Raw genomic sequence first — 22,539 nt, 5'->3', positions numbered from 1 at the left:
AATTCTTTATTTTAAGGCAATATATGTGTTTTCACCAGTGTTTCCGTCAGTCAAACGAATCCTTACTGAATCAGTGAATCATTACTAATCCATCAGACCACTCATCTATAATAACAGTGCATTTATGACCCATAACGTTGCTGGGTTTCTTTTAGATGTTGTTACAGTGATGCTGTTAGATGATATATATGTGAGTTCAGTGCAATATGACTCTGTTCCCGTCCTGATTGTAAAACAAAACGTGATTGGTTGGAGCGAGAACGTGCTACGATTTGTCAGTGCAATGTATCGGTTATCCGATTGGCTTGAGAAGACTGACGGCGGAGTCTAACTGTTTGTGGATTTGTGTGCACTCTTGATGCTAGAAATGTTTCAAAATCCACAAATGCACAGGATCCGATCCACAAATGAATGCAGAGCAGAGTTGTGTTTGTGACATTAAAAACATATTTGTAGAAAAAAATTAACAAATCTCGTTATTTATCTAGTTATTTGTCTGTTTAATTTCTTTTTGTGAAACTACTAACATATATTTTTGGATCTCATTCAATGCATTTGTGAATTTGTTTAATTTTTGTAACTCTCACTATATTTATTTGTGGATCGTAATCTATTTATTTGGAATTATGAAACAGTTCGAACCTCCATAGTTTTACAGGCTACCATCCAATATTCATTTTCTGAATGAAATATAGGCTGTGGAATGTGTCTGTTTTACACACACAAACACACACACACACACTATATATATATATATATATATGAGAGAGAGAGAGACGACAAGCACAGAGACATATGTGTGTGTGTGTGTGTGTGTGGTTGAATGGATTCCAAAACGAACCAGGAATCCCGATTATCAAATTCAGCCCTTCATTTGTCCAGCAGTCTGCGCTATTACACCATCGTCGTTATTATTGTCTCTACATAGTTTACATTAAAAAAAACAAGCACAATTTAGTTCTTAAAGACAATTGAGCTATTTTTAACCCAGCTAAATGCTACTCATATTTTACTGATTGCGTTTCTCTTTCTTCGATGATATAACCTAGATTGCATGTGGAAAAACTGACTACATGCTGCTTTAAAAATAAAATGATTCTAACAAATTGAACCCGATGTGTTTATACATTTGCCGACCCATTTTGGTTCCTTGTAATAATTAACATCTGTGAAACATAAAGTCACTTTCTTTGTTTTGTTCATTTTTGACATCTGACCCTTGGTACTCAAGTGTTTTTACGCTTGTACATGGTAGATTTGTGTTGCTATAAATCATCAGAGGTGAAGTGCACATATCTGCTGTTTGGAAAGTAACATATTGTAACTCTTTACAGAGCATATCCAACTAAATCAGGGTAAATATGCTTTTCAGGGGATTTGTTGAAATCATATATGCGCCAAATAAACGTTTTGGTTTTTTTTTCTCTCCAGAAAGAAATTTGCAAATAAAATGTTAGCTGTGACTGATGGACAGCAGGACCCCTGGGACCGCCAGTGTGCAAGCTGGTCAAAGAAAAAGAGACTGGGGGAGGAAAACACTGCCACAAATAATCGATCCTGAGTTCAATCTATTTTTTTTGCTAATGGGGGAGTCCCAACAAATAAATAATGAGCAATGACATTGTTGGAAAAAGCCCACGAAGAGATACCACTTCACAACATCTCCTTACACTTTAAAAAGGCTTCATCTGAATAACTTTGTTCCTCTACCACAATGCAAAATAATCGTAACTTTATCAGTGATTTATGGTGCAGAAATAGCAGAATAGACACTTCCAGCATCCCTGAATTTCCACATAAAGCAAAACAGCTGTTGTGCGCTCGTCGCCATGTTGGTGTGGAATTCTCGCTGGCTTCATTTCAAATGACTCCCGACTCACTCTATAGGGACACTAAACCGGATATAAAACCTTGGCTTCTGAGCACTATGTAGTGCACTACATGTAGGGAGACATTTGGGATGGAGCCTTTTCCTGCCGCTGCCGCCGCATTCCCTGAGCACGGTGGGCTGCGGGCTGAAGTCGCACAGGGGAGAGGCACGGATTTCCACAGCGCTGTGGGACACGGGGAATGTTAGTTACTGTTCATCTTGGCGTGTTTCCTCTGTGGAAAGGACCTGCTTTATAGAAGCGTCGGTTTTATTTTTACGGACTGTTCGTGCTGCCTACCAGCTAATAATTGTTTTTGGAAGTTGTATCAAGTTAGTTAGCTAGCCAGGTTTTCCGATCGGCTGCTATAGCTACAGAGTAGTGTCATTAGCTAGCTTAGAACTTACTTTGTGGTTAGCCAGACGTAGTTCGCAAAAGGATCTAATCGATGTGTTTTTAGATACGTTAATGTTTTGCAAATTAATTTATTGTACTAAGCAGTGTCGCTTAAACCAATGTTTAATAAAACATTCCCATTGTCTAGTGTCTAGGTATTCAAGAGTTAACCTTACCTAGGGCAATCCTGTCGCTAGCTACTTAGCTACCTAGCATATCTTCTTCTGCAGCAGGGTTTTCTCACGTTCGCTGGTTGTAACCGATGCAGCTGAAGACAAACAGATAACCAGTTTTATTTATCTGTCTTTTTTTTTATTTTAATAGAATATACAAATATACATTTTCAATATGAACAGCTCTTCGTCGTATTACAAACGCGCACTGTTTTATTAAGAAGTAAGGCGTGTGAACGGTGGAGCGACATCACGTCTAGCCAGGCTGATATTTGTTTAATTTCTGACTCGGCTAAATTGTAACTCCAACAACTTTCAGAAAATGTAGCGGACAGTATTAGGTGAACGACATAAATATAATTAGCCCCCCCCTTCAAAAAACAACAACTAGCTAGCTTTCTAGCTAATTCATTGTGAGCACACCATGGTTCTCTGTTGTATATGAATGGGAGCATGAAGTGTTTTCTTCTGGAGCTTAGCTAGCTGTTTGTGTTTGTAGCCTCAGCACCGACGTGGCTAGCTGACTCCCTTTTTAATGTCAGTGTTTATATTTTCAACACAATTCTGTCAGATATTGTAAAGGCAGACACTACCACATTTTTACTCCACCATGTCGGGGGAAGTTCGTTTGAAAAAGCTGGAAAAGATGTTTCTGGATGGTCCGGTCCAGTCCAATGGCCAGTGTTTCAGCGTCGAGTCTCTTCTGGACGTGCTCATCTGCATGTATGATGAGTGCAATAATTCCCCCCTCAGGAGGGAGAAGAACATAGCAGAGTTCCTGGAGTGGGGTAAGGGTTTTTTACACATTCACACGGTGGTTAGTTTGAAATTGTTCAGTTTATTAGATACACCACAAGCATTGAGTGTTTTAACATGTACACATACTCTATAGTAGATGTACAGTTCCTGACTAGCTGTTCTTCACAACTGTCCATCAGTTAACATGACCGTCACCGATTATTGAAGTTTTGGACCGTTCTCAGCACTCACCCCTGACCTGGCAGGGTGTACGTGTCAGTTTTGAGCACTGCCGGATCGAGAATAGTCCGCCAGCTATAATATAAATCTCCAACCTGATTACAATCTAACCACTGGTGATGGGTTCGAGCACTGATGCCTGACCCTGGTCCCGGAGTACCCCTTGTCCTGCACATTTGAGTGTTTCTTCTGCTCCCATCATCCCTGATTCAACTAATCAGCTAACGAACAGCCCTTCCTGAGTTGAAGTTGGTGTGTTGGAGCAGAGAAAACACCAAAATGTGCAGAACAGGTGGTAGTCAGGACCAGGACAGGGAAGCTGTGGACTACAGGATTATTATTAAAATGGGTCTAAGGAAAATTTGTCTGTAGTGTGTAATTGGTGTACTAGCAAAGTAGGCGTGTCAAATAAGTTGCACATTAAGTACACACAGTATGCAAACCTGTTCTGCTTGATGATCTCATACCGGTGGCACACACAATCGCCTGCCATGACCGTGTCTGTGTGAGTGCTGTAGTGAGAATGGTCTGACACTTAAAAGATATCTAGTCAGCAGTGATCTCTTTACATTGATGGATGGAGCAGAAGGGGTTCACAGATTGTGCATATCAGTCAGTATTTGCTTACCTACAAATCGCATGTACATACTAAACAAAAAGCTCAATGCTGGGAAACGAGCATGTGTTTAACGTTCTTGGATAGTAATCCATCACTGGCTCATGTTTCTGTGACACTTTTTATTATTGTTTTTTTCTTCTTTCTTCTCTCCAAATAGTTCTCTAATATATTATAGCACTAATATAATAAAGAAAAGTGAGTGTGTGTATGTGGACTTTAGGTCACTGATTGCATGTTTCTGGTGCTGGGGGTTCTGGAAAGGCCCAGAGCATTTCTAGAGTGCATACAGCCTTCAGTAAAGTCAAGTAACAACATGCTGATAAATATTTAGTAGTCATACCTGCATGCTGAACTGCAAGGCTGAGTTAAACATCAAGGATCAGTGTGTTGTCTTTTACTCTAACAGGACCACATACACATTATTTGTAAATGACACAAAATTGTGACAGTAAACTATGTATATACATGCACTGTCATTTTTACTCTTGATACAATGTATATATTAAAAAAATGTGTATTATAAGTTTAGGAATAGGGGAAAAAACCTGTATATAAGGTGTCTAAGTGAAATACACTGGTCTGTAAATATTTTTATTTTCATTAGAGGCAAATTAGCCAGAATTATGAAAATGTTGTCATTACTTCTGGTCTTTTTTTCCCCTCTTGTTTAAAGTTGTTCTCAGCATTTCCTCAAAACCTTTAGCAAGGCAGCAAAAACATATTGAACCGTGCTATGCACGTTGAATTTTTTTTTTTGATGCACATGTGATACAGTAAATCTTGCTTTATTACATTATATTTGTTAAACCTATACATTTCTCACATTTAGATTTGTCAACCCTTTACATTGTCTGTTCTTTGCCCATAACAGCTGAGACTTTAAGGGAGTTTGTGTAGCCTATAAAAAGGCCAAGTCTTGGAAAATATAAACAGTCATTCCCATTTCACCGGAGCTATTCTTGGTGTCGCAGCATTCCTTATCAGTGAATACTTCAAAACTATACAAAATATGCCTAAAATGATTACTCTATTTGATTATTATTATTATTATTATTAGCTATTTATTATTTTCTCCCTCCTTGTAGAATGACATTTGACACTTAGTACTTTGATTTATGTGGTTATCTCTAAACACTAAATCTAGATAAAGCATTAAACAGATGTCAGTTTCTTTTAGGAAAGTGTGATGTAACTATTGTGCTCCTCTTACAGAGCTATTAACATGTAGCCTAGTATGAAGAACTGTGCTAGAACAAGCTGGAACTTGCTTCCTGTCCGTCAGCCAGATTTGTTATGACGGTCATAACCTTGTGATAGCCAAGTGCCTCAGAGAGGTTTTAACTTAGCTGACTGGGTACAGATGTTGAGCGTGTAGCCTGTTCAGGTGACAAGCCTTTGTCATTAATGTTAGTGATTTGTCTTGTTGGAATGTTGTGTACCAGAAAAACCTCCTAAATTATTTCTCAATAGTCAATTATATGAGACTATGTCAGGCTTTTCTTGTTCACGTTAAAGCGTCTTCTTGAACAAAGGTACCGATTTTCTCATCTGTAAAACTATGGGCCTGATCCAGCTTTGTGGGAAAAAGAAGTGTGATGTCTGCACACTGAATTACAGCTCCAAACAAATTTTATTGAAAGCGCAAAGTTTCGGCTGTCAGGTCTTCATCAGGCACAATACCCATGTGGAATAAAATACAACTCTTTTTATAGAAGCAAGTAATCACCTCAATTAGACTCGCACTCCAAAACATGTGACAGTCAATTCAAATCATGGTTTGTTTGTTTTTTTGGAAAAAACACCCCCAAATAAATAAACAAAAAAATAAGATCTAGCTTTAACATGTTTAAATTGGTAGTCACATGCTAGCTCCACAATCATCTGTTTGAAACACAAAACAAAATGTGAGGCTGATTGCAATATGATCGACTTGTGAACGTTAGACAAGATCCGTCCTAGAGCACACTTCCATCGTGCCCAAGGTTTCATATAACTTGGCAACAAAGCTTTCAGAGAGCTGGCTTAGTTAGTCAGTATTGGATCAGTACCAGATATTGACTGATACTTGGAGCTACTCTGATTTTATATTGGGATGAGGACAAAGTAGTGAGGGCTAAAATCTTCAAGATGTTACAGTAGAAGTGCTGTCTTTTTACCAAGAATATTGAATGCATGTTACACTTTCTAGCAAACAAACCACTTTGGCTTAATGCGCTACAGGAAAACTAAAACGCAAGTTAAGTGTTCAGCTCTGTAAGCTTGGGATTTAAGGCGTGCGTAGGTCTATGAATGTCACAGATACAGAGCAGAACGGTTGTTTTTATGGCCCAACTGTTTAACGGAAAATGCTGACTAAGGGAACAGTCCCCGACATCTTGTGGTGTTTCAAGAAGGCCAGTTATAAGGGGGTTTCACATCCCGTAAGTCATAATCACCAATCCGAACAGGTCAGTGTATTTACATTACGCTGCGTCTTTAGCAAGACAAGAAGTGTTTTCTATAATACTTAAATAACAAAACTCGGGGGCATGTTTTGCATTATGGAAAATTCTAGGTTTATTAAGACATCTGAACATGAGTATAAAAAGAAGGCACTCTTTGTCGGGTTCCCCCAAACCATTCCTGAGCAATTTTTGTATCGTGGCAGTGTGCATTATCCTGCTGAAAGAGGACACTGCCATCGAATACCGTTGCCATGAAGGGGTGTACTTGGTCTGTGACAGTGTTGAGGTAGGTGCTACGTGTAAAAGTAACCTCCATATGAATGCCAGGACCAAAGTTTTCCCAGCAGAACAATGCCTAGAGCATCACACTACCTCCGCCAGCTTGTCTTCTTCCCATAGTGCATCCTGGTGACATCTCTCCCCCAGGTAAGCAACACACAAGATGTCCACATGATGTAAAAGAAAATGTTATTCATCAGACCAGGCCACCTTCTTCCATTGCTCCATGGTCCAGTTCTGATGCTTTCGGTGGTGGACAGGGATCAGTATGGGCACTCTGACTGGTCTGCGTCTTCACAGCCCCATACACAGCAAGCTGCGATGCATGGTGTGTTCTGACACCTTTCTATCATAACTAGCATTAACTTTTCAGCAATTTGGGCTACAGTATCTCCTCTGTGGGATTGGATCAGTGAACCTTGGGCGCTCGTGACGGGGTTCACCAGTTGTCCTTACTTGGACCACTTTTGGTAGGTGCTAACCACTGCATACTGGGAACAGCCCACAAAACCTGCTGCGTTGGAGATGCCCTAACCCAGTCATCTAGCCAACACAACTTGGCCCTTGTCAAAGTCCCTCAGATCCTTATGCTTGCTTATTTTTAGGCTGCATCCGAAATCATGTAATGTGACAGTACATATTGCATTCAATGCAATTGCATTCACAGCTGTCGAAACAGTACATACCAATCAGTATGTGTGTGTAGTATGAAAACAATCCCGGACATACTACATCTGCCATGTTGGCATTGTCATGTGACCTTCGACTGTCATCATAAACGCACAAATCTTATAGACCACCAGATTAAAGCAACTGCACTAAAGGCAAAATGCACATCAGGAAAGTGAACTGATTTAATACTTTTAATGTGGGCAGTGTTAACAGGCTGAGGTAAATTTGTTGCCGTTAGCTTGGCTGGCTAAGGTATGATTGAGATCACGAAAAAGCTTTCAAATGCTGTGACAACTGTTCTTGTTTAAACCTTCAACAAGTTAAAAATTTATTCGGGGATTGTTAAATAAGTCCTGTTTAACCAAGGGTTAATACTTAAAAAGAGCCAACGTGCTGTCTTCTGTTCCTGTTGCATTATGGGATTTTTGACTTGCGTAGTGTCCATCGGTTGCATACTGCAAAATCTTGCCGGAAGCAGTATGCCATCCGGTTATTTCTCGCTTACTGAGAATTCGGACATACTACCCCTCTGGTGTACCTCATTTCTCCTACTATGTAGTAGGGTAGTATGTGATTTCGGACGCAGCCGTCAACTTCGAGAACTGATGGATGTATAACAGCATGGTCTGGCGTGTGTTATTCCTCTTATACCAAAGAGATTTGGCAACAATTACAATATTGACTTTCTTAGTGTAAGCAACATTGTACATTTTAACATTACATTTTATAGTTAGATTTATTGTTGTGGAATGTCCAAAAGAGGAGTTAATTTCTGTTCTCATTTGCATTGAAGCCTTTATTTATTTATTTATTTATTTATTTATTTATTTAAATGCAGCTCGTCATTTTACCAATAAGCTGGAAAGTGCAACCTCTTCTGTCCTGAAGACTTTCCTATGCTGATAAACTTTGCAAACTACTGTGACTGTTGCAAAGCCAAACCTCCTTCCATAAATTGTTAAATAGGTTGTCTCCTAACAAAAAAAGTCACTACGTCAAATTTTATATGTTTAATTTGTTAAACAGCACATTTAAAAAAATCTGTTTATGATGTTTGTTACAGCCAGAACTACGGTCTGAGATGTACAGTTATGAAAATAATGCCATCTGACCAATTGGAGGATTCAGCCTCGCTGTCTGACCCTTCTGAATTATATGATATTAACAGAAATGTTATTATTTGATCTATTCACAAAGACACGTTAAATAAAGTAAGAAGGATTCCTTATTGTAATAAATATATGAAAAATTAATATTTTTAGTTTTGGTTCAGGATGCATGATAATTTGCCTCTGCTTATGTCTTCTTGGACTCTGTTTGCTCTCAGATGTATCTGTACTCACACACTTGAGTATATGAGTGTGACCCAGTTTGTCACAGGAGTTTAGACAGAACTATATATATTTAAAGAAGTTATTGATGCTTTATTTTCTGCTTATTAAATTGCTTTTTTACAAAGCAGACTAAATAGGCAAGGAGGCCTTTTTTAAATGATGTGTTATCAGCGCTTCTAGTTTGTATCCATTGACTAATCCGCACCTTTATGTGAGTGTCCACTGTAGGGTTTTTTTGGGTACTAGCTATTAATTGCAGAAGCTAACAAAATTCCCAGTTTTAATACTTTGTGACTATGTACCTTTATCACTTTATAGTCGCAGTTGAAATGTTTATTTAAAATGTGCAACCTATTACTGTTAACCAACATAAAACGCAAGCTCAAAGGCTTGTCAGGATTTTATATTTACTGCAGTAGACTGACTAATCTACTTAATTGCATAACCAGTTTAGCTGGATGCAGTAGTGGCTCTGTGACTGAGAGATTCTTACCCTCTATGGAAGTCATGTTGCACTGCTTGCTTGTTGCGTTGCCTTTATATGGTGTCTCATTGCAGGGCAACCCAGGAGATGAGCAGTATGGTTCGTTTAATTTATATTTACATGTCTGCCTCACTACACAGAGGAACAGAATGACTCCTCTGATGTGAGGCTGATCGTTATTTTGTTTTGTGTTTTATTATATGGTTTTGGTCATGTGCAGTGACAGCTTGTATCAATTTAGTGAGCATTTGTATGATGGTTTTGGTTTGTCTTTTAATAGTTTTACATGTTGCACTGTGAGCATGTGAAATGGTTTTTCCTCTCAGATCAGAGGTTACTGTTACTTGCAGAACAGAATAAATATGAGGGTAGTAATTGCAGTTGGTTATTTGATTTACTTCAATCTCCTATTTATAACCAAAACAGAGTTCTGCATTAATATTTGGCTTTTTTGTTGTTGTAATACAGTCAGGTCCATAAGTGTTTATAATTTTGCTTCTGTACTCCACCACAATGGATGTAAAATGAAGCAATCAATATGTAATTGAAGTGTAAACTTTCAGCTTTAATTCAAGAGGTTTAACAAAACAAATTACACTAACCGTTTAGGAATTACAGCCGTTAGTTTTGCCCTCCATTTTCACAGGTTCAGAAGTAATTGGACAAACTAATGTAATCATAAATATTAGAATTATTTTTAATACTTTGATGCAGTTCATTTGCAGTCAATGACTGCCTGAAGTCTGGAACCCATGGACATCATCAAATGCTGAGTTTCCTCACTTGAGATGCTTTGCCAGGCCTTTACTGCAGTTGCTTTCAGTTGAATATTTGTTTGTGGGTCTTTCCGCCTTCAGTTTTGTCTTCGGTAATTGAAAAGCATGCTCAGTTGGGTTGGTCATCGGACATTTAAGAACATTTAATTTATTTGCGTTAAATAGCTCTTGGGTTGCTTTCGATGTACGTTTTGGGTTATTGTCCATCTGTACTGTGAAGTGCCGTCTTGTCAGTTTTGCTAGGTTTGACTGAATCTGAGCAGAAAGTGTAGCTCTACACACTTCAGAATTCATCCTGCTACTTCCTCCATCAGCAGTCACATCACCAATACACACAAGTGGCCCAGTTCCATTGGCAGCTGTACATGCCCATGCCATAACACTTCCTCCACATGTTAGACAGATGATGTAGTATTCTGTGGAACTTGAGACTTTCCTTTCCTTCGCCATTCAGTTCTCTTCCCATCATTCTGGTACAAGTTAATATTGCATCAAAACTGGTCAGGCTTTTTTTTTTTTAATAATAAAGTCTAATCTGCCCTTTCTGTTCTTGAGTCTTACCAGTGAGGTAAAATGTCTGTATTTACTTTCATGAAGGAGTCTCTTGATTATCGACTTTGACAATGATTCGGCCTCCTCCTCCAGTGTGTACCCCTCTTAAAGTTTCTGCTGTCTCTCTGATGGGTCTGTTTTGTTTTTTCAGCTTTTTCAGTTATTTAGCTTTTTCAGTTTTTCAGCCTCTTTCACTTGCATTAACACCTCTTTGCACTGCATATTGAGAGTTCCCATGGACAGCTACCAAATGCTGCTTATCTCATTAATTTGTCATGAAGCAACGAGGAAACAGGCCACACCTAGTTGTCCAATTACTTTTGAGCCTGTGAGAATGGAGGGACTCCGTAAAAATTGTCCTAAACGGTTAATGCAATGGTTTTTGTTAAACCCCTTGAATTAAAGCTGAAAATCACATCTTGATTGCTTCATTTTAAATCCATCGTGGTGGTGTACAGAGACAAAATTATGAAAATTGTCACTGTCTAAATACTTATGGACCCGACTGTATATAACATGCAATACTTAAGTCAGGAAATCACATTATTTCTAATTTTTTTAAGGAATGGTACACTCATTATCTTGTTCCTGGCCAGTATAATTACTTATTTCTCACTTGTTAGTCTGTACTACTTGATAAAATATCTGTTTTAAGTAAGGTTGAAAGCACAATGGTCTTATTTACCTAATGTACATAGAGTTAAATCTAAAAGTGTTTTCTAATCAAATTTTGTTTTTTACTTTTTTCTTGTTTATTCCTTTTTTCTACAGGTCTTAGATAACTCTCATTGCAACACCTGTGTACATTAGATGTATACGAGGGTAAATGAAATGTATATGTGGGTAAATTAGATGTATATGAGGGTAAATTGGCATGTGCCATGCATATTATGTCTAAATAAATGACTAGCGGGTGGTAGTGTTCGTCGACTCAGCTGAAATAGATTCATCTATTGCAAAGAAATCACCTCTTATTTTGATATCGCATGCAAGTTTTATGATCCAGACACAAATTTATTCATGCATCACTCCATGTGTTCAAATCTGTGTTCATTTCTACACAGCTTTGTTGAATAAGGGCCAGTGTGAAAAGTCTGGTAAAACCTTCACATAGTAAACCCCAAGTAAAGTTTTATCATTTTAAATTCGTGTTACTCCTAAAAGTGAAAATTGCTTTTAAAGATTATTCTGCCTGCAGTAGAGGAGCACTGGTGACATTTTGACAGCTTGCATCTGAATACAAACTAAATTGATTAGGCTTATGTTCGTTTCACTATGGTGTATATTTATACAGCGGCTCGATCAAAGCCTGACATTCGCTGTATGAGGAAATCACACTTCTCTGGCAAGTTTTTGGTATTTTTAGGTAGACTAACTTTTTACCATCAAATTTGTTCAATTGGATTTGTACTCAACAAAATATTTGCAGGAAGTCAGAATTGAAAAGTAAATAAAGCATGTGTTTTGATGAAACACATTTATGCTTTCTTAAAGTTGAGATTTCAAGCTATGTTAGGGGCAGACAAACCTTCTTTTGGCCAGAAAACCATCAGCCATCACAACATCTGACAGGTTTTCCCTAGACTTCCACACTGATGCTGAGCAGGAAAGCATGGTGTGTAAATGTCTGTACGAGCTCCAGTTTATGTGAACATGATCAGAGCATAGCAAAAGGAAAGATGATGTACTTTGCATGGCACTGTAACAGATAAATAGTGATGTCGTTCGCGAGCGAGTCGACTCTGAGTCGGCTCCTTTAAGTGAGCGATGGGAGCTGCCTCCCGTGTGAGAGCAGATTTAGGGGTTTTTTGGAACTTAATATAAGACAGAATAATAGGATGACTTTTTCACCACACTGTTTGGCCACACGCACTCCCTTCACTGACTAACTGTTGTGTTGACGTATGTGTGCACGTGACAAATCACGTATGATGATATTATGTATTTTAATACATTAAATATATGTTTTTGAATAACATGGACTACATTAAGGCAGAATGTAGAATTTCAGGTACAAATCATGTGGAGCAGGGTCTACTGACAACCTTCACAGCCATATTAGACCTGTACATCCAACAGTGGAGTGAGTGGGATTTGTTTGGAATGGTTTGTGTTTTGGATAGTTCAATATAAATAAAATGTTCAATACACATGTGCAATAGTGTTTGTTGTTTTTACATTATTAAAGGTTTTTATGCTAAGCATAATTCAAAAGTATGTACAATTAAAGGTTTAGTATAATTAGTATAGTAATAAGTAGTTTAGTATAAATTTGGCTGAGTTACAAAAGCCAGAAGTGGTACTAAATGGAGACCTGTTTGAGAGCCGTAAGTGCTTGCCTTCCCATCACTGCAGTTAAACCCATGCTATGATAGCTTACTTGTTTATCCCCTTGGCTAGTGACACCAAACTAGCTTGGTCTCCTGTTAGATAGTCAAAAAGCTTTAGATTTTATCTGTCTAGTAGTCCTGCAAACAGTGATAACACCCGAGACATGTTTTATGATAAATTTGTTTTGTTCAATTTTCACATTTCTAAAGCAATTGGCCCTCGCATACAAGAGAAAAAAAAATGCATGCAAACAGTGAATTTAGAAGCATGTTTTAAAAAGAAAATTATAATTTTTTTTTTTTTTTTTGGACAAGAATCTGGGCTCAGCCCTGGATGATTAACAGTCCAGCTAACGCCCCTGGTACAAGTTCCTATTGTAGCCTTATGAGACTTGTTGGAAACGGTGAATTAGGGGTTAAATAGTATACAGTGACACACTTGTGCAACTTCTATTGTTAATGGGTGATCTTTTTTTGTAAGAAAAGATTAAGCTGGGATGTGTTCCCACATGGTCATGTTGTAAAGTTGCTTTAACTGATTTCTCTGTGCTGCTTTAGGAAATGAATACACCTGTGCCACTGGCGCTAAAGGGAATGTGGACTTTGTGGTGTAGTAGTATTAATGAGCCCACTGAATCTTGTTTTGTTTTAGACTCAAGATGGTGACATTACCTTGTTTTTTTGTAACATCTACTAAGCTCATGCAAGCAAAGTTACATTCTTTACTACATGATCCGTAAATGGTCTTACACGAGATACATTTTACATGCATCGCATGCACCCAAATACATGTCAGGCATTAATGGGAAAATAGACTTGAGGTGAAAAAATTATGTACATCAGGATATTTGAAATCTGAATCAATGTTTTGCAAATTACTGAGGATGTTTTTGAGAATTTGATATGCTTATAGTTTGCTACACAGCTTACATATAGTGTGTGTGTGTCAGCCAATCATGTGGCAGCAGCACAATGCAAAAAAATCAAGTAGATTCAGGTCAAGAGCTTCAGTTAATGTTCACATCAAACATCAGAATGGGAGAAAAGTGTGATCTGTGTGACTTTGACCGTGGCATGGTTGCTGGTACCATAAGGGTTGGTTTGAATATTTCAGAAACTGCTGATCTCCTGGGAATTTTACACACAAACACTCTCATTTAAACACTAATTGCATCTTAGCTAACATCTGCCAACATCACTTGCAATAGCCTTGCCCGTGGTAGCTGCTTGCTGCTGCACAATAGGTTGACTAGCTAGGCAACATGGTGCAATGGTGCAGGAGTTAATGTTGCATATCTAAACTCAGGCAGGTTTCTTATTAAGCTTATATTTTATATTCAGAATGCTGTTGTAGAGAGAGATGGACAAGAGGGAGGCCACACTTATCCTTCCTCATACGAGAGAGAAACTGACATTTCCTATGTTTTAATTGTGCTCTCACCATCACTGTTGGACTAAACAGTCGCAGAGGAAGCAAGAGAGACCATGCCAGAGAATGTAAAAGGAGAATAGCTGCAAGAAAGGAGAGCAAAACAAAAGAAGTGTCAACCTGTGCATTTAATAGCTGTTGAGTTTTCTCAAAGTGCTTCTGAAGTTAACCGGATCAGAAAATCTGTTTGTTTTACTCTGAAGTGAAAAATATATATACGTGTTTTAAAATGCCTGGACATTTTAGCTACTGAAGCCTCTGTTCTGATTAAACCCAAACAGTGCCTCTAATGCTGCCTGTCATTGTTAATTCTAAACTTCTGCAAAGCTGTCAGAATTAAGCATTTATCATGCTTACTGTTTTACTCCTAAATGGTAAATATATGATCGATATTTCAGTGCTGTATGCTTGAGAACTGCGATCATCGATTGTATAAGTGTGTTTAGTGCAGTACCATGAAAATGTGAAAAAGAGGCAACCATGGCTTCCTAGTGGCACAGCAGGAACGTTTGTCCTATTGTTGGGTGATCGCCAGGTCGATTCCTACCAATGCCACAGTGATCTGTCGCTGGGAGCCAAGTAGCAAAATGTGCTGTGATGTATCTGGGTGGGAGGGATGCCCTGTCAATCACAGAGACAAGCCAATTGTGGATGTCTGTGAGCTCATGTATGCATAAGAGGGCAGATGGCGTTTTACTCCCTAGTGACCAAATGGGGGAGAAACTGGGGTAAAAATGTTAAAAACGAACCAGAAGACAAGTTGCAAACTGTAGATGAGAAATTGAGATACTTCACTTAGTTTGTAACTCGGTTTCTTTTTCTGTGTTACTCCTTGCGCTCCTCTATAAAGATGTTGAGTAAAGGCACACACAACAGTAAATGGCTTGTTAATTTCTCATATACTGACCACATGCTATTTATTTTCTCTCTCTGTCTCTACAGCTAAACCATTCACATCTAAAGTGAAACAGATGAGACTACACAAGGAGGACTTTGAAATCCTAAAAGTGATTGGCCGAGGAGCGTTTGGAGAGGTGAGAGTCATTCATGACCAGAAGAATTCTGTCTGGGTCTAGAACAGTGACTTTTATAATGATTTCATAGTTAAGTAAAGGCAAATGTTAGATGATAAACATAAAATTGGTTTTATTTGTCTTTTCGTATCACTGGTTATAGTCATCATCTGTGAAGAGACAGCATATGTTAATTACAAAAGCTAAATATTCTGAGGCTTTGACGCATAGCCGTCTAGACGGTTCCTATGGCATGAGTATGTTGTGCAATTCAGTTTGTGGTTGTAAATAGACATTTTTATGAGTTTCTTCTCCATGCGTTGAGAGCTACAATCCAGATGTACTGTTAGTGTGGCATATGTCATCAAAGTGATTGTTGTATTACACCATGCTTGAGATGTGGTTTTCCAGTGACTTGTTTTATTTTATACATATGTATTTCTGCATACGTTTAATCAACAACAGTGCGGCATCACTGGATATGTTACTTTTTATGGCTGCATAGGTTATAAAATTGGTCAACTACAGTAAAAAATTTAAGTACTTTTTTGCTGAATGAAGTTGTCCTTATTGAATTTAAACAACAATTACAGTGTGTTCATCACAGTTCTGTACAATCTCATCTGGCCTATATATATATATATATATATATATATATATATATATATATATATATATATATATATAATATAATATAATATAATATAATATATATGTATGTGCCCTCCACTAATATTGGCACCCTTGATAAATATGAGCAAAGAAGGCTGTGAAAAATTATTTATTGTTTAACCTTTTGATCTTTTGTTTAAAAAAAAAAACTACTTTGCTCTCATGTATATCAAACAATTGCAAACAAACAGGTTTGTCAAAATAAATCTTTGTTAAATATAGGTGTGCAACAATTATTGGCACCCTTTTAGTCAATACTTTGTGCGACCTCCCTTTGCCAAAATAATAGCTCTGCGTCTTCTCCTATAATGCCTGATGAGGTTGGAGAATACATGGCAAGGGATCTGAGACCATTCCTCCATACAGAATCTCTCCAGATCCTTCCAATTTTGAGATCCATGCTGGTGGACTCTCCTCTTCAGGTCACCCCACAGGTTTTCTATTGGTTTCAAGTCAGGGGACTGTGATGGCCATGGCAGGACCTTAATTTTGTGGTCAGTAAACCATTATTGTGTTGATTTTAATATATGTCTTGGATCATTGTCCTTTTAAGCGTTCTGGCAGAGGCAGTCAGGTTTTCATTTAATAACTGTTGATATTTGATAGTCCATGATGCCATGCGTCCTAACGAAATGTACAGGTCCTCTGGCAGAAAAACAGCCCCAAAACATTAAAGAGACACCACCATATTTAACCGTGGGCATGAGGTACTTTTCCATATGGCTACCTCTTTATGTGCCCCAAAACCACCTCGGGTGTTTATTGCCAAAAGGTTCTATTTTCAAGGTTCTATTCCATCCTCTTCACGGTGCATTGAGACAGTATAGACACACATCCAATTCCAGGTTGGTTCATAACATTTCCAGTTGACTGGAACTTCTAAATTATTGCCCTGATGGTGGAAATGGGCATTTTCAATGCTTTTGCTATTTTCTTATAGACACTTCCCTTTTGCCGCACATCACAGCTATAATCCTTGGTCTTACCCATTGTTATGAATGACTAAGGGAATGTGGTCTGTGTGTTACCTCATATTTATACCCTTCTGAAACAGGAAGTCATGGTTGAACAAGTTCCTGTTCCTAGTCACCCAAGTGTACTAAATGGTGGTTTTTTGGTTTTTTTTTTTCAAATATCAGTGGAAATATACTTCAAATATTTTTTTCTCGTATGAATTCATAAGGGTGCTAATAATTATTGCACACCTGTATTCAACAAAGTTTTTTTGAGAAACCTGTGTTTGCAATTGTTTGGTATCCGTGAGAGCAGAGTATTTTTGTGAATTTCTTGAACAAAATATCAAACGTTTAAACAATAGACATTTTTTCCACAGCCTAGTAATTCCAGTTCTCTTCATTTTGTTGTTTATTGGGGGGAAAAAATCCTTTAAGCAGATAGATTTTGTCTGAAATTACAATCCAATTCCAAAAATTGTTGGGACAGTGGGAAAATGCTAATAAAATCAAAGAGGAGTGATTTGTAAATGTACTTTGACTTGTATTTAAACAAAAAACGTTTAAAGACTAGGTATTTTATGTTTTACCTAATCAACTGCATAGTTTTTTGAAGATAAATGTTTATTTGGAAATTGATGCATGCAACACGTTCCAAAAAAAGTTGGCACCGGGGCAATTTAGGACTAATAGTGATGTGTTGAAATAAGAAGGTGATGTGAAACAGGTGAGGCAATCATCTAATCATAGTATATAAGGAGCCTCTAAAAATGGCCTAGTCCTTCAAGATCAAGGATGGGTTGAGGCTCGCCAATCTGCCAACAGATGTGTCAGCGAATAATCCAACACTTTGAAAACAACATTCCCCAAAGACAAATCGATAGGGTTTTGGGCCTTTCAGCTTCTACAGTGCACAATATAATTAAAATATTCAAGGAATCTGGACAAAATCCTGACCAACTCTTAATAAGTGTTATTAAAAGAAAAGGTTATGTTACACAGTGGTAAACAGTCGACTGTTCCAACTGTTTTGGCGTGTGTTTCAGTCATCAGATTTGAAATATGTATATTTTCGAAAATAAACTAATTCACAAAGTAAAACATCAAATAATGTGTTTAATATAGTACAGGGTGAAATAAAAAAAAAAATTTGTTTGTTTTTTGCGTTTTCTATACTGTCCCGACTTTTTCGGAGCTGGGGTTGTACATTCAAGGTCTCATGTATTCTATTGCCTTCAGTTTGAATCTACATAGTCTTAAATGAATGCTCAAATGTTTTTAAAAACCTAATTTATATCTATCCAAACTGTAGTGTACAGTATGCAGCCATGTACAGTAATTTAAATGTGGTAAGTGCATTGTGTAAGCACCATGCCAACAGGCCATGCACATTGATGTAGGCAGAGTGTGAAGCAGTTATTTCTTGCACTGGGTTAGTCAAGTTATAAATAAATAATAACATGTAGTTATAATGATATTAATTAGCTTCATATCAGCCATAACAACAGCTATGTTATGAGGCAGCATCTGCAAATTAGCTTTCTAACATTAGTCCAGTTGGCAGTTAGTAATCAGTAACATGAAAATGGTCTTCAGTTAACCAGCTCATGCTAAAGGTCTGTCATAATGTGATCATGGGCACATATGAGTTTAGTTTTTCATATATGCAATATTACCTATAATACAGTAATCCAGTATGGATTGCACTCAAACTTTTCACTAAAGAGTAAAGTATTTGCATACTTGGTTCTATTTGGGAGAGTGGGAAGCCACTAAGTAAAAGTTTGCTCCTCTTTATTTAAACAAAACATTGTCACACTAGTGTTTGGGTTGAACTCTACCGTTAACAAACATGCTGTGTCTTATTTTCATTCTAAGAGAGAGAAGTACTGCAGCGCCTCACATTTTTAACATTAAATGAGAAATGCCTGATTTAGTTTAAAAATTTTGTTTATTTGAATTTTTTTTTTTTATTTTTATTCTAGCATGTTTAGTTTGTTTGAAATCAACCCACATACTTTTTGTTTGACCTATAATACATTTGTTAATTCGCAAGAAATACTGTTTAGTCTAAATCTGTGTCTGTTGCATGCACCGCTTATGATCACTTAAGATGACCTTACATGGATGTGTTCTAACACACAAGCTTTGATTCATTCAGTGCTGTTGTGTAATATTCAACACACTTGGAGGACATGCTCTTTTGATTAACTTGAGCCAAGTATACTTGGGTACTCAAGGGATACTCAAGGGCTCAGTCTGTGTAGCTGTCAGCTGGTATTCAACTGCAGAGGAAAAGAGTTCATTTCAGTTCATTAGGTGACACATCCCTATGAAAGCAATGTCTTCTCTGTACCTAAATTCCTTAATTAAGAATAGTCCTTCATTCTCTTTTGTTTCCAGGGCATTATGTATCTACTAACTTGAACTTAGACAACTATTATATCTACACCAGAATCTTTCAATAAACAACAATCAAACACAGACGATTCTGTTGAGTTTTAGAAATATTCTTTACATCATATTTAAATAATTTATTACCAGGAAGTTGTTTTTCTTGTTTGTGTATTCCAGGTAGCAGTTGTGAAGGTGAAGAACTCTGACAAGGTTTTTGCCATGAAAATTCTCAATAAGTGGGAGATGCTGAAAAGAGCTGAGGTACATGTCAAATGATGACAGTAATGTGGATGATAAATTTGCAGAAATAAGTCCTGTCTATTTAAATGATGCATCAGCCATATCAGCATACTAATTTAATATATTGAATTGAACCCGTTTATTAGGATGTCAGAAGATGATGCTTAATGTAACGGCGGTGGTTTGTTTGTAGACTGCATGCTTTCGGGAGGAGCGGGATGTTCTGGTGAACGGGGACAGCCAATGGATCACAACACTACATTATGCCTTCCAAGATGACAACTTTCTGGTGAGCTTACAATAACAATGACGTCACTGCTAATTAATCAGTGTTTTGTTGATTGTGCTGGTGTCCTGGTAGAATTGTCCACTAACACTGTGCCAGTGCTGCTCCTGTAGCTGCTGGTTTGTTCAGGTAACCAGCAAACTTTTGTATAATCCAATTTGCATTTCCACTGGTATGAGAGCCAAACCATTACATATTTAAATGTGTGAGTTTGCCATGGTGTAAGCAATCACGAATAACAGTAGAGTACTGCATGCATTTTAGTTCTTCCTTTAAAAGCTCTATCGTGATTCAGAACTGAACTAATTTTGCTGGAATAGACCCTTTTGAGGTGAAAAGTGTGGAACTGGCACCAGCACTGACACCATGTTGGTGGGAAAATGATAGCAGTGCCGCAATGTTAGAATTATTCTAATTTTAACCCTGTTTTTTTTTTGGGTGGGGGGGGAGATTATGTCCATCCTGGCGGTATTTCATTTAAGACCAGAAGAGTGCTTCTGACTTCTTAAGTCCTGTTATGTAAAGTGTTTGTTATTTAAGGCTCTTCTTAATAAGACACAGCCTACACCCGATAAGAGCCGAGACAGATGGACAAGCACAGGTTGCTGAGGAACATGAACAATACTTGGTGAATGTAACAGTCTGACACAGTAATGTAATATGGCTACTGGCATGGCTGTCTCCTGCAGTATCTGGTGATGGATTACTATGTGGGCGGAGATCTCCTGACGCTGCTGAGTAAGTTTGAGGACCGCTTACCTGAGGACATGGCCCGATTTTACCTGGCTGAAATGGTGCTGGCTATTGACTCTGTACATCAGCTTCATTATGTCCACAGGTAAGGCTTCATGGAGGCTTTTCAGCAGAGAACGAGCAGTCATGCATACTCTACCTGGACAGTTTGACATGGGGGCGGGGACCGTTCTGGTCAGTTCTCCCTAAGAGACAGATTGCAGCATGGTGTCCTTTGAGAAACCAAGTTAGCTGCATTATAATGATTGAGTGCTTTGAGATTTCTGTAATCACATAACGCATCTTGTGGATCTGCACAATCTGTGCCTGGTGTTTCTGTTAGTGTTTCTTCTTGTAGTTCTTTTTTTTAAAAGATTTCTGTGGCACCCAGGTTCTTCACTGGAGGTGATCTATTCTAAGCTGTTAATTGCATGCTTCTGAGGAGCAGATCTGAACTGTGAGTGTGGAGACTGCTCACTCAATTCAGGATTAAAGATGTAGGTAATTACTTGTTTGTTTGTGCAGAGAGGTGTCCAGGACATTAAAGAATGTTTAACACAATTTAACAGGCCTGGTTTTTTATGGTCTTCCTTACAACATTAGACAGACAATATTGTGGAAAATCTTTGATGGAAACTTCTTTTTGTACAGAAATGTCTACAAACTAAAATAAGCTGCTTGTGACAAATATACACCCCCCCCCTTTTCCTATGCATCTTTTTATTGCGTACATAATATGCTGCTTTAAATAACATTTGAAAGTTGCCAGTAGCTGCTACACAAATATCAAAATGGACTTTGATGCTAGGTAAAGCAGTTATTGTTGTGATTGGGGGTCGATTCAGGAAAAGACCAGTCTGAGCTTCCTGTTGGCTCAGCCATACCGTTGAGCTAGTGTTTCTGTGAGGACCAAACCACACCTCAGTGCTGCAGCCCAAGTCTGTTCCTTTTGTGGAGGTTTATTGTCCAGTTACTATATTCTTAACATAGTTTAAATTTGTTCATCACAGTATGCTGTCTCAGTGGATGGCTGTAGCACAGTAGTGAGTTTTGATTGGAGAAGAGCTCTGTTGTATCAAGGACCGTATTTCTGTAAAATGATTTTGGAGCGTAATCTTTGAACTTAGCTTTTGACTTATCACATGGTGGTAGGATAAGGATGACATACCTTGTAGCTGCAGAATCAGTGTTCCAAGATGGCTTGGTGATAGTGATGAAGATGCTGGTGATAAACAAATTAGTTTTGATATTAATCTAGTTTGACAAATTTGGCAGCTATTAATACGTCTCGATGAACATGGCACTGCAAATCATGACTTGGCAGCAGTTACTGAAATCCTGCCGATGTCCCACCCTGTGAAAGCTAGGTTAACAGCAGCTAACTAGCTGTCTATCTATTTGGAATTACAGGAGAAATTTCCAAACTGTATATTCATACATATTCAGACATTCTGGCAGATGTTGTCATGTTCTTAGCCATTTGGTGCTTTCTTGTGTATTCAGAACAGATATTCAAAATGATATTATGCTTAAAACATTTGAATAATTATTAAATTACCTGTTCAGGTGTACTTTAAGGGTAACACTGTGTATCTGCTTAGCTAAGGGCCTGACCCTGTGCCCTCGTGTCATAAGATGAGCACCCCACATCATCAGGGCTTTAGAGCATGCACAACTCAACATGAAAAAGGCGTTCCTTTCTTACTAGTATTGTTTCAGTTTGTTATTCTCAACCCTTCTATGTGTAAGTGCATATGTTTATTTTAAAGGGCGTCATTTGACAAGTGTACCACTCATGGATCCCAAAAGCGTATCCAAGATTTTGTCTCCTATCAGGCTCTGACAAGCTCACCTGTGTCACTGGTCAGGAACATGCATGCCGACCTGTCTTTGATGCATTACATAACACACC

At 38.0% G+C, this 22,539-nt stretch overlaps 1 protein-coding gene across 4 annotated transcripts in view; it reads left to right on the top strand.

Moving 5' to 3' along the window:
• The first annotated feature begins 1,854 nt into the window (after nucleotides 1-1,854).
• Nucleotides 1,855-22,539, top strand: part of cdc42bpaa (CDC42 binding protein kinase alpha (DMPK-like) a) — a 60,650-nt gene continuing 39,965 nt past the window's right edge. For 2 of the 4 annotated variants that reach the window (XM_053633886.1, XM_053633887.1), the window contains exons 1-5: nucleotides 1,855-3,225; nucleotides 15,277-15,368; nucleotides 19,547-19,630; nucleotides 19,803-19,898; nucleotides 20,585-20,733. In XM_053633886.1, coding sequence (XP_053489861.1) covers nucleotides 3,048-3,225; nucleotides 15,277-15,368; nucleotides 19,547-19,630; nucleotides 19,803-19,898; nucleotides 20,585-20,733 — 599 coding nt within the window. In that variant the 5' untranslated portion in view covers nucleotides 1,855-3,047. The remainder of the gene's footprint in view (nucleotides 3,226-15,276; nucleotides 15,369-19,546; nucleotides 19,631-19,802; nucleotides 19,899-20,584; nucleotides 20,734-22,539) is intronic. The other 2 variants (XM_053633885.1, XM_053633884.1) reach the window with 1 other exon arrangement.

This window comes from Ictalurus furcatus, chromosome 9 (assembly GCF_023375685.1).
Source record: "Ictalurus furcatus strain D&B chromosome 9, Billie_1.0, whole genome shotgun sequence".
NCBI classification, from domain to species: Eukaryota; Metazoa; Chordata; class Actinopteri; order Siluriformes; family Ictaluridae; genus Ictalurus; species Ictalurus furcatus.
Note: the sequence above shows the minus strand (reverse complement) of the source record. Positions and strands in the feature narration are given on the sequence as shown.